This window comes from Saccostrea cucullata, unplaced genomic scaffold, assembly GCF_032062105.1.
Source record: "Saccostrea cucullata isolate Sc308-1 unplaced genomic scaffold, CSIRO_AGI_Scuc_v1 ctg12306, whole genome shotgun sequence".
Classification (NCBI taxonomy): Eukaryota; Metazoa; Mollusca; class Bivalvia; order Ostreida; family Ostreidae; genus Saccostrea; species Saccostrea cuccullata.
This window is the reverse complement of record NW_026933169.1, coordinates 26,918-42,345: the sequence shown is the minus strand read 5'-3', so window position 1 is coordinate 42,345 and position 15,428 is coordinate 26,918. Positions and strand designations below refer to the sequence as shown.

At 32.4% G+C, this 15,428-nt stretch overlaps 3 protein-coding genes across 3 annotated transcripts; all 3 read left to right on the top strand.

The window, feature by feature from the left end:
- Positions 1-287: 287 nt before the first annotated feature.
- On the top strand, positions 288-1,474 carry LOC134237436 (matrilin-2-like; the record flags this gene model as incomplete). Its single annotated transcript, XM_062719530.1, has 2 exons — positions 288-839; positions 1,401-1,474. Coding segments are annotated over exons 1-2 (618 nt in total), but the record flags the coding sequence as incomplete, so codon positions are not given.
- A 3-nt stretch (positions 1,475-1,477) lies between these two features.
- On the top strand, positions 1,478-2,199 carry LOC134237434 (collagen alpha-1(XIV) chain-like). Its single transcript, XM_062719529.1, has 2 exons — positions 1,478-1,970; positions 2,177-2,199. The coding sequence occupies exons 1-2, from the start codon at positions 1,478-1,480 to the stop codon at positions 2,197-2,199; spliced, it is 516 nt and encodes a 171-aa protein (XP_062575513.1).
- Positions 2,200-2,534: 335 nt separating this feature from the next.
- Positions 2,535-8,526, top strand: LOC134237433 (collagen alpha-1(XIV) chain-like). Its single transcript, XM_062719528.1, has 2 exons — positions 2,535-3,084; positions 8,423-8,526. Exons 1-2 carry the CDS (start codon positions 2,535-2,537, stop codon positions 8,524-8,526), a joined length of 654 nt encoding a protein of 217 aa, XP_062575512.1.
- Positions 8,527-15,428: the final 6,902 nt, after the last annotated feature.

The window sequence follows — 15,428 nt, the reverse complement described above, 5'->3', positions numbered from 1 at the left end:
TTTCAGTGAGTATCATTAAAAGAAAGATTTTTAGAAAGAAAGAAAGAAAAGTTTTGCATTTTCTGTCTATCATTAATTTTCCACAATTATCCCATAGTGATTACTACAATTAAAATCTGCAGAGTGTTACTTTATGCGCCAATAAATTACTTCCGAAATACCCTTTTTATCCATGTAATATGTAAATGTGTTTTATTTGTTTAGAATATCCATTAAAAGAATCCAATAATGACATGTACGAAACTTCAGTGAAATTACATATTTCTACCTTATCATAGATCAGTGTGTTCCAAAAATGGATATAGTTTTCATCCTGGATTCATCTACTTATGATAGTAATTATAACAACATGAAATCATTCGTAAAAAAGTTCCTTCAGACTGCTAAAATAGACTGTGGTGAGATGAGAGTTGGTTTAATGATCTACGGTTCGCAAGTTACGATTGAATTCCAACTCAACACCTATGATACAAAGACAGAGTTGATTGACGCTGTTGACAAGATTCCCTGGAGATATGGAGGCTTCAATCCTGCTAATGCACTGAAAACAATGCATGAAGAAATGTTCTCAGATGCCAATGGTGATAGAGTAGGTGTTCGAAATATATGCGTGATCTTGACTGGTGGCATATTAAATATCAATGATTATATAACAATAACTGAGTCAGAAAAAGCCAGAGAGAAGGGCATACATATTTATGCAATTGACATTGCACTTAAGGTTTTCAGTGAAGTAATTCGTATTGCTAACCAACCTGCTAGTTTGAATGCTTTTGCAGTTGAATCCTTTGATGAACTAGAAGATTTAGATTTGAAGATCTTTGAATCTAACAATTCAGGTATACATTCTATTTCACACTTTTATCGGATTTTTAAAATCTTTTTAAAGTTTATTGATGAAGAAAAGTATGGGCACAATAATTTCCTACCTGAATGTTTTAAGTTTGCATGAAATATTTGTCCATCATTCGATGTCTTTAGAAAATATTTTTCATGGTTTGAAAAAAAAATATTTTCAGGAAGTCTATATTGTGTCTCTAAGGTTCTAGTTTAATGCATAAAAAAATGCTGAACAACTGAAAAAAAATCTCTTTACCGTTAGACTGAACCATGAAACGTAAAGGAATTTAATTTTTCTAGAAAAAAAATTGAAAAAATGCAACGGTTTATATGGAATTTATTGTTTTTCTGAATAAAACTTTAACTTACAGCTATGATTTAAACACAATATACTTTACACAATCATTTCATTGAGTCTCTCCAGCTAGAACATGTTGAGTGCATTCAAATTACAAAGAACGATTATACGGTACATATTAAACAATTTTTACAATATTTTTTTTATTTTTTAACGATATCATTCATGGTGTCCATTTAATTTTTCTAATTATTTGTTATAGTTCAGTGCTTTCCGAAAATAGATATAGTTTTTATTCTGGACTCGTCAACTAGCTTAGGTGAGGATAACTACAACATAATGAAAGCATTCGTAAAGAAGTTCATTCAGACAACTAACATAGACTGTGGGGTGACAAGAGTTGGTTTAGTGTCCTACAGTACGCAAGTTACGATTGAATTCCAACTCAATACCTATAACACAACGGCAGAGTTGATTGACGCTGTTGACAAGATTCCCTGGAGATATGGAAGCACCAACACGGCTGATGCACTGAAAACAATGCATGAAGAAATGTTCTCAAAAGATAATGGTGATAGGCCAGGTGTTCGAAATGTATGCATTATCATGACTGATGGCGTTTCCAATATCAATTATCAAAGAACAATTCCTGAGGCAGAGAGAGCCAGACAAAAAGATATACATATTTATGCCATTGGCATTGCACTTAAAGATTTTCGTGAAATAAATGGTATTGCTAGCCAACCTGCCAGTTTGAATGCTTTTGAAGTTGATTTATTTGATGGTCTGGAAGATTTAGATTTGAAGATCTTACCTGAATTTAACAAATTAGGTATACATTTCATTTCACATTTTTATCGGTATTTATCCACTTTTGAAGTACATGAAAGAAAAAAAAAATATGATGCAACACTTTTTTCATAAAGAAATAAAATTGTGCTTTGAATATTTCTTCATCTTTCAAAAAATGAAAAAAAAAATCATGATTTAAAATAACGAAAAACTGTTTTAAGGTTTATATCTTCAGTTGTCTTTTAGGTTCTAGTGTCTTGCATCAATAAAGCTGATGACCTGTTGAAAAATAAACTTTATTTGTTAGATTGAGGCATAAAAACTTTAGTACATGTATTTTATTTTCTAGAACAAACTGATAAAATATAAGATAATCACCGGAATCTAAAGTTTTCATAAAAGCTAAACTTTCTTCTTTGATTTTAACACAACGCAATACACTTGCACAATTATCCGATTGATAAGTGTATCCGTATGTTCCAGTGAATGAGTAAAATATATGTGTTAAATAGATTATTTTTTATATTTGATTACTATACGTATTCATGTCATGTAAAATACAATTCAAATTTCATTATTTATTATAGTTCAGTGCTTTCCGACAATGGATTTAGTTTTTATTCTTGACTCGTCAACCAGCATGGGTTATGATAACTTCAACAAAATGAAAGCATTCGTAAAAAGGTTCCTTCAGGCTGCTTATACAGTCTGTTGGGAGATGAGAGTCGGTCTAATGTCCTACAGTACCCGAGTTACTATTGAATTCCATCTCAACACTTATCATACAAAGACAGAGTTGATTGACGCTGTTGACAGGATTCACTGGACATATGGAAGCACCAACACCGCTGATGCACTGAAAACAATGCATGAAGAAATGTTCTCAGAACCCAATGGTGATAGGCCAGGTGTTCGAAATATATGCATTTTCATTACTGATGGCGTTTCCAATATCAAGCATGATAGAACAATTCCTGAGGCAGAGAAAGCCAGAGAGAAAGGCATTCATATTTTTGCCATTGGTATTGCACTTAAGGATTTGTGGGAAGTAAATGATTTTGAAAGCCAGCCTGGTTGTTTGAATGCATTTGTTGTTGATGTTTTTGATGACCTAGAAGATTTAGATAAGAAGATCTTTAAATCTTACTGTTCAGGTATCTATATTTTATTTTAATTTCATATCAGAATTTCTATTTTATATATATATATATATATATATATATATATATATATATATATATATATATATATATATATATATATATATATATATATATATATAAAGCACTAAAAAACCAACAACACTGTATATCCTAAATGTCGGATCTACCAAGTAGATACAAGGTCACGGATGGAAATTTATATAAAGCACTAAAAATGACCAACGACACGAACAATAAAAATTGTCAAATTTTCGGGACGCCCTGTCCCTTCCTCAGGACAAAGAAAAAAGTTAAAAAGTCATAAGAACAAAGGGAAAAGAGAAACAAAAACAACTAGCACTACTACTAAACTACTAAACACTAGATATTTACATACTTAATTACATGATGAATTGGAAATTTTTAAGAACACTAATAAAGAAAGAAATCCGGACCGCTATGAAATGCGTCCGGTCTATCGGGTATACTAGGGTGAAGTGCGATTTACATAAGTGAACGAATTAATTATGCTAATTAATTACGACAATTAGTAAATCGTACATTGTTTCATTCTCTCGAAATGGCGTAACTTTACTTAGTAAAGAATAATCGAAGAAAAATAATATAGCGGGGATATTTAAACATATGAATTATGATCAATTATAAATTTTGAAATATTTAAAGACTTATTACCGGGAAAAAAAATTTTTTAACAAAGGTGTAAGCAATACATAGTTATGAGAGTTGTTCGAGAGTTGGTGACGCAAATTAACTGTAGAGTTTACACTAAATTGAGAGAATAATCTTGTTTAGTATCATCAGGAATTGGGTCTAGTTTACGTTCATTCTGGTGAAGTCATTCAGTTTGTTAATACCATTAGGGCGGAATGACTTCAATCTGTGCATCCAGAACTTTTCTTTGCTTTTTCTCTGAGCATCTGTCCATCTTGGGTTATGGTCAATCACCACTACTGTCATGTCCTCCCATTTGTGACCCTCAAGGTTGAAATGTTCCCCAACGGGTTCATTGAGTTTTTTGGTCCTAATGGTCGAACGGTGGTTATTGACTCTCCTGCGGAGATCTCCTGTTTCACCAATATACTGTTTGGAGCAAACTTTGCAACTGATTAGATAAATGCAGTTGTCAGTATGACAGGACAAATTCCCTAGTATTTTGTAGCTGCGGCCTGTAACAGGGCTGTTAAAACTGTCTGTGTCAGTGCTGTGCTTACAAAGAAGACATCTTCTGTCAGAGCAAGTTTTAAAGCCCCCGTTAGGTAATGGGTTGTCCAGTCTGGTTCTTACTACCATGTCCTTTAGGTTCCTTGGGCGTCTGTATGCAGCCAATGGGGGTTCCTTAAAGACCTCTGCCATTCGTTTGTTTGAATGGAGAATTGGTAGGTTCTTTTGAAGGATACCGCTAAGGTTCTTAAGGACGGGATGGTATGTGGTTACCAGAGGGACCCTGCCGCTCTTGTCTTTCTCCTTGTAGCGTAATAGGTTTTGCCTGTCATGTCCCGCCATCTCATCAATAGCTGTTTGTACGGTGCGGGCATTGTAGCCTCTTTTGCATAAGTGGGACTTAAGAAGACCACTTTGCTCCTGATATAAGTCATATATATATATATATATATATATATAAAGATCTTTTAACATTTATCGTTAGTTTATTACGATGAAATTGCATGAAATACTTCTTTTTTATCTAAGCCCATTGAAAAAAGTAATGATTTAAGGAGGAACAGGACCTTTAGCTGAAAAAAATTCCTGTCAATGAATTTTTTCGTGTTTTTATATTATTAATTCAATATGTACTTCACATTTTGAAACGGTCCTGTCATGGGATTTCTTGACATATTTAAAAGATATCGCCCTACAAATACCGCCATGTGTAGAGTTTGTATGGAGTTTAGATACTTCATGTTTACTGGTCCATAACGGAGTCCATCATGCGAATTTTTACGCACAAACGATAAATATTTTAGATAACACTATATACTCAAATATTTCTGAATATTCATTGTGTTTAAATTATCTGAAAGCAATTGTTTTCATTTTAAATACTATTTGTTTGGAATATTTTCTTCATTTTTCAAGTCAGCTTCAACGACAAAAAACCTCATTCGGAAAAAATTCTGTCAGTATATATTTCTAAATTTACGATTGAATGTCATTCCTTCATCGTAATTATTTACTGCATAAATATCACAGGGTGAAGCTTACCTCAATATCGCACAGGACATCGTCGAATTAGATGTAAGCATGATAAAAACGCTGCACGTTTGTATTTTCCGAGTGAGGGAAATCAATTGTGACATCACATGAAAACATGAACATTCAAAATCTAGATGATAGCAAGATCTTTAAAAACTTTATGAATAATAATTTCTATAATTAAATGTTTAAAAAACAATTTTACAATTTAGAATAAAATTACACAAGAACTGTTGATTTTAACAACGTTTAACATGTATATCATCACCGATTATGACGTAATATGTCTTTTTAGTCATGTGACATGTGCACTGTCTCCCCTTAAAATGCTTTCAACAGTTTTTTAACATATCTACAAATCGTTTCTCTTCTATCTGGTCAAAAATCATGCAAGAAAAAAAGGGGTTTTTTTAATACTATCTTTTTCTCTTATTCCTTTATATTGTTTTCATAGATGTAAAAAAAAACCAAGTCATTTATATATTCATTTATAACTATTCTACAATTTCTTAACTTTCCCTCATAAATTTTGCAGAATCAGATCATGGTATTCTTGCAAATTAAACCATTTTAAGTGAATCTATTTCATCAATGTATTGTTAGCAAATCTCTTGTGAAACAGTAAATAAAATAGTGTTTTGTTATCATACATTCTACCACGATTATTGAGAACATCAAAGGAAACCGGCGGACATTATCCTCCAATAAATCACGAACGTCATCAAAAAATTATCAGATCAGAAACACGTATCAAATCTGAACAATTCAAATGCATGTTTGGCTGTAGAATGAAATACTTGTTTAGACCGCATCGATGTGTCGTCTTTTGCAGTATAAACACTGTAAATGGCATCTAGTTGCTGATGAATGTCGGTTTTTATAGCTATGCGGGGCTATTCTACGGACCTCCCTATACATTAAACAACGTGATTTTAGCCGTAAAAGAAACATGATTTTGTTATTTTATATTCATTTTAACTGATCAATACATATTACGAAAAAATTTGTAATTTAAAAAGGCTATTTTTAATGAAACGAAAGCTCAAATCGTCTGCATTCTATACACAGGTACATGTAAGCAAACAAATTTTACCTCTGGTGTTAAATGAAAAAGCTTAATCGAGACATGGTGACCTAATTCGTTTCTCTATAGAGGAAACAATTATCCATAGTTTAGCGATTGTAGTTATACATGGTAGAATAGAAATAAAGTCCTTGTTGTCATGAATGATGCGTAATAACCTCCTCTGTCTCGAAATGTTGTTTGAAATATTAAAGCCTAGGTTAACGCCTCGGCTTTTATCTTTCAAACAACATTTCTCGACCTTGGAGGTTATCCTGCAACATTCACGAAAACGCGGACTTTATTTCTTAAATATACGGATCCATATCCTTTATGCATGTGATAATAGTGACAGAACAGATCACTGCTTTCTCGTTTCGTTTGCATTTATGCTGAGGTCAAGCAATATGCATGGCGCTAGAAACAAGTTTTTACAGAGATGCTACGCAAGAAGTGTTCGAAATTCGTCGTTGATTAATAACTGTAATAGTCCTGCATTAGCAATTTCATAGTGGTGAAGCACTGTTAATTCGGGGCGCGTTTATCCGGTAGAAGCCAAGCAATTAAGCTGATGAGAGCAAAAATCATTCCGTTTCCGAAGACAAACTCTGATTTACAGAAATGCCCGCGATGGATTTTTCTATGTCGACGACCTCATACACGTCAATGTTTGAAGGTAAATGTTCTAGAAGTGTGCCTGTTTCATGTAAATTTTATAATTAGTTAAATGTGTATAATGACGAGTGAATCGTTTGAATATTTTACATTCATGGACTGTAAAGAAGGAAGACATCACCTATTATTAGGTCTAAGTAGGGTCGTCACCGGAGGGTAACAACCCTACTCATACCTGATAATTGCTGGTGTCTCCCTTTTAAACAGTCCATAATAGTTTTATTATCCTGAGGATTCTAAATTATCAATTAAATAGAGTAGAAAATAGGAATCAAATCTTTTGTCTTCTACTACTCTGCTCCGATTCCATATCTCCAAACTTCGTCAACAGACAACTTTGACGTCATCGTAGGAATTTCTACTTTACCAACCCCGCATATTTAGCAAAGCGTGTACACACATATAATTATGAATAACGATTATTTCGCTTAAACAATGGGCGACAACACAGTAGAGGATGTGCCTGCTCGCCTATAAAAACTATTTCATTGTTATCTGAAGAGTGACAACAGTTGTGACTCCGCGCGTGAGGCCATCACCTATTGTCACACCTCAGATGACATGCGCTAAACCAATCAGCTAGACTGTATAATTCTGAAGGATAATGATATTTGTCACTCTGTTAAGTTGTTGTGATTAACAAGTGATTATTCATTTAGGAGTACAAATTGTATGTCAGATAAACCAGTCATTATGCCAAGAATTTAGTCTCGGAATTTTATAGCATGTTCAGAATTGATGCATCAATAAATAAAATATTATCATTAACATAATTGAAATTTAAAACAAAGACGTAAAACAATATTCCTTAAGATAGTAAAAAAAGAGAGTGACTGACAGACAGACAGGCAGATAGGCAGAGAAATATTGATTGATTTTATATTGTTTAACGTCCCTCTCTCTAGAATTTTTCACTCATATGGAGACGTCACAGTATGCCCGTGAAGGGCTTCAAATTTGACCTTCTCTCGGCACTCAGGGCCATTGAGCAGAAAGGGATCTTTATCGTGCCAACGCCTGCCGCCGGCACGGGGCCTCGGTTTTTAAGGTCTCATCCGAAGGACCCGCAACTTTCACTTCAAAGTGCCGAGTGCATGGCAAAGGAACAGTTGCTACCCATTTTTTATCGACTAAGGTCAGTCGCAGACGAGATACGAACTCGATCACGACTTTCCTATCACGGAGCGAGCGCTCTACTGACTGAGCTACCGTGAACGGTGACAGAGAAAGAAAGAGAGAGTAAGTGAGTGATGCATCTCTGAATTGCTTTGAAATTTTTGGAAAATGATGAATTATATTGTCACCTCCCATTTTTTAAACTTTTATAAATGATATCTTAGATTATTCTAATGGTCCAATTTCACCATTTTAATGTATTTTATTTTATTATTCCTTTAGATGGTCTATTTGATGACTTACCAGATTCTTTTGATACTCAGGCTAATGAACAATTAAAGAAACTAGAGATGGAAAATACAATGCAAGTCATTTCAAATGAATGAGTGGTTAGACTTTTTACCATTACTTAAAGTGCAAGTAGTAAATTGAAACAGAAATAGAAAATTGTTTTACAAATTTGTGACTTTTAAATACTAGTAACTCACAAAAATAAGGGGAAAAATATTAAATAGGGCATGCTACTTCTTACTAGGAAATACAGCTGTAAAGAAGATTTTGTTTTTTCTTTTCAGCGAAAAGGAAAGAAGTTTAAAAAGATTTTCTTATTTAACAAAAAATCTGCGTGTAATTTTGTCAATTACTGGCTCGACATAGAATTGAATGTGACAACTGGGAAACCATCAATTCTGAAATGATAAAGTCAATGTTACACAGACTTAGTCCTTAAATACATTGAAAGGTCTTGTTGTAAATGACCGTAGAAGTTCAGTTTACATGTATTTGTGTCATATCCTGTTATCAAGTTTTTCTGATATTGATATCAGTAAATGGTATGCTTTTTTTTATTTTTATACACTGTAAAAAATACCATTATGCACGGATGAAAGACAAAGGTTTTCCTATTGAAGAAAGGTTTCATATGCTAGGCTTCAATAAAAATATCCCTAATGTCAGTTACTGCATGTAAATTCATTCATTCAATCAGGTATTCATTCTTTATCTTTATTCATACTGTGTAAGGTAAAGATTGATTTTTATTATTTATTACAATTCAGTGCTTTCCAAACATGGATAAAGTTTGCATTGTGGACTCGTCTATAAGCGTGGGTGATGATGACTTTCAAAAAATGAAATCATTCGTAAAGAAGTTCCTTCATCCTGGTAGCATAGACAGCTGAGATATGAGAGTATGAAAGAAACGATAAAATTCCAGTTCAATACTTATAATACAATGACAGGGTTGGAAAGGTTCCCTAGAAATATGGAAGCACAAATACCGCTGATGGACTAAAGGCAATGCATTAAGGAAGGTTTTAAAAATACAATGGCGACCCCCCTGGTGTACAGAACATATGTATTATCATATGGGCATTCCATTTTCGACTATAAAAGAACAATTCCCGAAACAGTGAGAGCCAGAGAATATGGCATACATATTTTTGCCATTTCAAATTTTGAGGGAAATAAACTCACAGCCTGCTTGATTGATTGCATTTGATGTTGCTAACTTTGATGACCTACAGTATGTAGATAAGAAGATCTTTAATATAGAATTAATTTCTCTTTTGAGGTCAAAATGGTGAAATAAGGACCCTAGACCTGGCCCACGAGGTGACCTGACTTGACCGAGGTGCCTTAAAGACCGTTGACTTCTGAACGTCATTTAAGTTTCTGCATCATGATTTAGTTATTAAAATAATTTTTGGTTAATAGCGATATGCATCGTTGTAAATAAAAATCACTTTTCATGCACAGTCAAAATCTAGCGGAGATTTTAACTGTGAAAAAGAAATAGAGCCGTGTAAGTAAAACATTATATAAAAAAGTGTTTTTGCGTAGCAAAATACGGTTCCTTTTTTAATTGGATGTGCTGATTTCGATCGGTAAGATCACTGCTATATCGCGTTATTTGCATCTGCGCTCAGGTCTAACATCACATAGCTACCATGGTGCGGAGATTCCATGCAAATGCGTTTGAAATCCGTTGTTTATTAAAGTCTTGTAATAAATTCTATACTTCTGTAAAGCAGTGTTTTTTCGGGACCTGTTAACCTGATAGAAGGTAAGCAGATAAACTGATAGAAGAAAAATTAATTCTATTTTCGAAGCAGATATCTGATAAACAGAACTGTCTGCAATGGATTCTCATGTGTCGAAGACCTCATATATTTATGTGATCAAAGGTAAATAATTATTTATAATTTTTTTTTGTTTGTTTGTATCTCTCTTGTAAGGTTTTATGCAAGGAATCAGCCAGTAAAAATCAACTTAGTCAATTATAGATCCATATATAAATATTTGTCTTATATTGTCTATAAATCTTATATGTATAGAGAGAGAAAAAATTTCTTTTTTTTCATTTTTTGGCATCTTTATATACAGTATAAAATTTGGACTCATGTACTACGAATGTCATAACTATAGCAGAATTATTATTACATTGGATTAAAGGGAACGCCTTTTTCATGCGTCGATGATGCAACTTCTTAGATGGTGTCTAGGCTGTTTGTCAACATCTGAAACCCACGTGTATTTCGGGGTAGGTATGTTTACTGTCAATTTTCTTTCTTAAAAGCCACGAAAGGCGTATTCTTCTGATTTCAATTTTTTATAGCAATTATCTTCCCTTTCTCTGACAGGAATTAGCTGTTGAGAGTCTAATTGATTAAATAACTTAACTCAAGCTATATAGTAATATATAGTAATATATAGTAAAATTATTTTCCTGTGTGATACCTTAACGTACCTATCTATAATTTTTCACTGGAGATGCCACAACTTGCTGGTGGAGACTTGCAAATTTGTCCTGTACTTGGCACTTAGGGCTTTTGAGCAGGGAGGGATTTTTTTTCGTGCCAGCACCTACTGCGACATGGAACCTCGATTTATACGGTCTAATCCGAAGGACCGGTCTCCATGTCCCACCGTTGCAGTTCAGTCCCGCGAGGTAAGGATCAAATCCTTTCTTTGCGACTCTAGAGCAGACGCTCTAACAACTGCATCACACGGACGAGTTCTAAAAATGTAAATGTTAAAGTTTAATGTAAATAGACTAGCTATCTTTATTATAAGTAAAATTATGAAAATTTAGAACGTTTGTGTAAACGTTAATTATTGTCACTTTCCAATGCAGCACTGCAAATAAGAACTGACAATATGGAGTGCACATTGTTTGTCAGAAACATTTAAACCAGTCATTATGTTAAGATTTAAATCTTGGATTTTAATCATAATAAGTTTTGAATTTCTGAATAATCAATAAAATATCATTAACAGTATTGTAAATGTGTGCCAATCGGAGTAAAATAAAATTATAAAAGAGAGAGAGGAAGAGATAGAGAGAGAGATGTCGGAGAACTGCTCTCATGGAAAAATGAAAATATCTTGTGTTTTCTGTCTGATTTAAACTTTTTAAAGATAATATTTAAGATAAATTTAATTGTAAAACTTTACCAATTTCTTTTATTTATTTTTTTCATTAGATTGCCAATCTGATAATTTCCGGATCCATTGTTACACAAGTAATAGATCGAGACGGTAAAAAGTATCCATTTTGAGACATATTAATGACTTTCTACGTTAATTTCAAGTAAATAGCCTAGTAAATTAAAAAAATATATATGCACATAAATATGTTTAAACAATTAATGTTTTTATAATTCAAAAAAAAAATAAGAAAATTATAATAATATATTATTTGAAGTACCAGAAGTACCAGAAATATTCAAGATTGCAGGAGATATCTTATGTACTGAAATGGGGGGAAGATCTTTTTCAGCAACAACAGTAAAGCCCCCCCCCTCTTTCTCCCGATCCTGTCTTATATTAGGATGTCGTCATTTCTACAGAGTAAGCATTTTATTCATTTTCCACGATTTTAAGACATGATCGGGTCTAATAACTGATTATGATATCAAAACAGAAAAAAAATGTAGATATTTTTCTGATAAAAAACAAAACAGAATAGCTAAACAAAATTCAGTCTCCGATAATTCAGTATCATATAGTGTAAATACTGAATAATTAAAAAAAAGATTGTTTCATGTTATCAGGTTAACGAATTAGAACTCAATTATAATAAACAATAGATAAGATAAAAATTGTATAGACGCAGAATTGACAATGATAACTAACAGTTGCGCAAAAGATTTTTTTTTTTATAAAATCCGTGCAATCGTTTTTGTACTTTTTCACACTAGATGATTCCTCACAAACGATACTTATAAATGAGAAAAGGTAAGAGCATTAATTTTATGTTGTATTTAATTATCTCTGAATGTGTAAGACTAGTAATTTCATTCTTTTTTCAAAGAGATCAAATATATTTAAGACTATTGTAATCAATTTTCAATAAAAAAATTCACATAAATCAATGCTGTCAAGAAAATAAAAGATCTCTGAATAACGAAAGCAATACTTTTACAATCTTTTCTAATATATATTTAGTCATCAGTCTTTGATAATAATAAAGAAATAATCGCAAGCAAAGAAAAAAAAAAAAAAATGAAAAATCGATTGGAGTGCACTTTGAAATTTCAATTTGCTCTTCAATTTAAATCGTAAACCATAATTTTATACTTTGACAATTTTTATATCACAAAATGTCAATTGTAGCTATAAAACATAACTTTAAAAGTATGAAACAAATACCATGGCAAGGTAAAGCTCCAATATAAAATAAGCCCATATTTTTCTAAAATATGAAAGTGATATAAGAAATCAAAATTCTTTCTTTCTGAATCATAGGAATTCCCTGCAATAAGAATACACAGCCAGATCGTTTTTCTCATATGACCCCTCAAACGCTAATTGGTACGTCATTAACTTGTGCATTTTCCCGTTTTTTCTTAAAAAGTTGCAGAAGACATCAATTTTCAGTGGAATTGTCTTTCAAAAAACATACTATGCCACCGTAGCCCAGAAAGATTTTGAGATATGTGATTTTGTGAAAGTGAGCGACGGTGACAGGCACTACATTCTAATGGGAAATAGCACAGAAATGAGTCATATGAGGCTTTGCTGCATTACACTTAGAAATGTACCAAATTAATGACGTCATAATTTCAGAAAGGTCCTCCTTTATGCTACAACATTTTTAATGATTTAACATATTCATCTACTAAACTGTTGTTAAAGCCCATTTCACAACTTTTTAAAAACATTTAATTTTTAGGCCACAATAAAGCTCAAACTGTACCTTTTTTTCCTTGCATGGTTAGTTATTATACACAAAAATGCTTTATGAAAAGGCGTTTTAGTGTGGTAAGTTAATTCGGCTGTTAAGCTAAAAGATCGGCTTATTGAGTTTTGTCAAACATACATTTATACGCGGGTTTACTAAAGTTACAATAGGATTCAACGTAAAAAAAAATGCGAAGCTATAGTAATTCTTTTTTAAGTAAAATTGTTTGATTCAACATTCTTTGTATATTATACAATATCGACATTCAATTTATTCTGGCGGGATTTACAAATTATGTCTTTTTAAAAGGAAAATGCATCACAATAGAATTACATCTTTTTTGCTATGAAGTATAAGGGGATATTGAGTCTCACAAAATTATAACAAGCTTGAAAAACTTTAAAAGAAAACGCTACAAAATTGAAAAATTAAAAGTAAGCAGGAAGGAAAATAGTTGAAAATGCTGGCGGTGGGATAATGATATTGTATTTTGTTATGAGCCCTCACATCTCTTTTCCTGCACTGGGGAAAGGAATAGACATACAATATTCATTCTATGAAGTATTAGTATAAACGTACAAGTTGATATTTTTGTTGATTAACGTTCCTCTGGAGAATTTTTCACTCATATGAAGAGGTCACCACTTGCTGGTGGGGAGCTGCAAACACTGACCTATACTCGTCCCCAGCTCCGAAGGTCCTTTTCGTACCAGCATCTTCTGCGGCTTGGGGCCTCGGTCTCGTCCGAGAGGCCGGTCTCAACCTCCCACAGTGGCGTTCGAAATCGAGACGTCAGGATTTACTTTTACTCCACGAATCTAGAGGAGACACTCTTCCACTGCGCCAGCCGGGCGACTTATAATCATATTAATTGTGCTTCATACATTTATCTTAAATTAATTGTAACATTTCCGATTTAAATTAAACAAAAAAACAATAGTTAAAAATATATAGGTTTGCAAACGATCTTAAATCAAATCCGATTAGATGTTTCTTATATACAATCATATGCATTTGCTCAAATTTTACTGCACTGCTTAAGCTTATTGAGAGAAAAAAAATCATATGACCTCTCAATGTTTAATTTAAACAGTTCCATGTTACTGGTATACTATTTCAACATGAAGATTATCATCAATCATTGGAATTACTAGCTTTTTTTAGTGAATGGTTAATACATTTATGTTTTTCTGGTCGTGAAGATAAACGAAATTAATGACGTCACATCAACGTAATATAGCGTGGTGATGAAAGTGTAATACGTTTGCAGGAAAATTTTTAAAAAATATTTATTTATTTTTGCAAGAAATTGAGCTAGAACACATATTAATATTTTTTGTGATAGATGGATTTTAAAGTTGCTTCACCGCTTTATGATTAACATGAACTTTAACTTTTCAATTGTCAACTTCCCTTAATTTTGTAGCAATACTCAAAAACCTCCATCTCTGATCAGATCATAACTTTTCCGGAAGTTATTCCAAGCAATCTAACACATAATTTGAAAATGAGGACAATTTTATAGTCAACTCATTCAAATCTGATCTACTGTACAGATTTTGATTTTTATTTCTTTTGCCAATTTTTAAAAATTAATTATTTATAATAATTAATATGATACTTCATAAAAGGTTGGAATTTGGAGCATGGGGATATAGAATTGCAGGATGAGTTGGATTTTTGACTCCGTTGTCTTTCCATAGAAAGTAAACAAACGTGTTTTTTTTTTACGTATTTGTCTTTGTATATTTTTAATGATTAGTTAATATTTGAGTAATTTTAGATAAAACAAGTACCATCAAGCAGACTTAAAAAAGTACTCTCTGATAAAGGGATATCATTTCATTTATTATATGATTGTAGCGAATACAGCTGTATGATACCTGCGGAAAATACATGCCTATTACATTGATAATATTTGTTAAACAGAACTAAATATATGATATACCATATCAAATGAGTCAAGGTTATAGATAACAACACTTCCTGGTTTCTATATGATGAAATATACACTCTTGGGGGAATCGTCTTATAACTTAAAGGAAAATTGGAATCCATAAGCTTTTAGAAAAATCAACAAACAAATGTTGTATTACTTTTTTT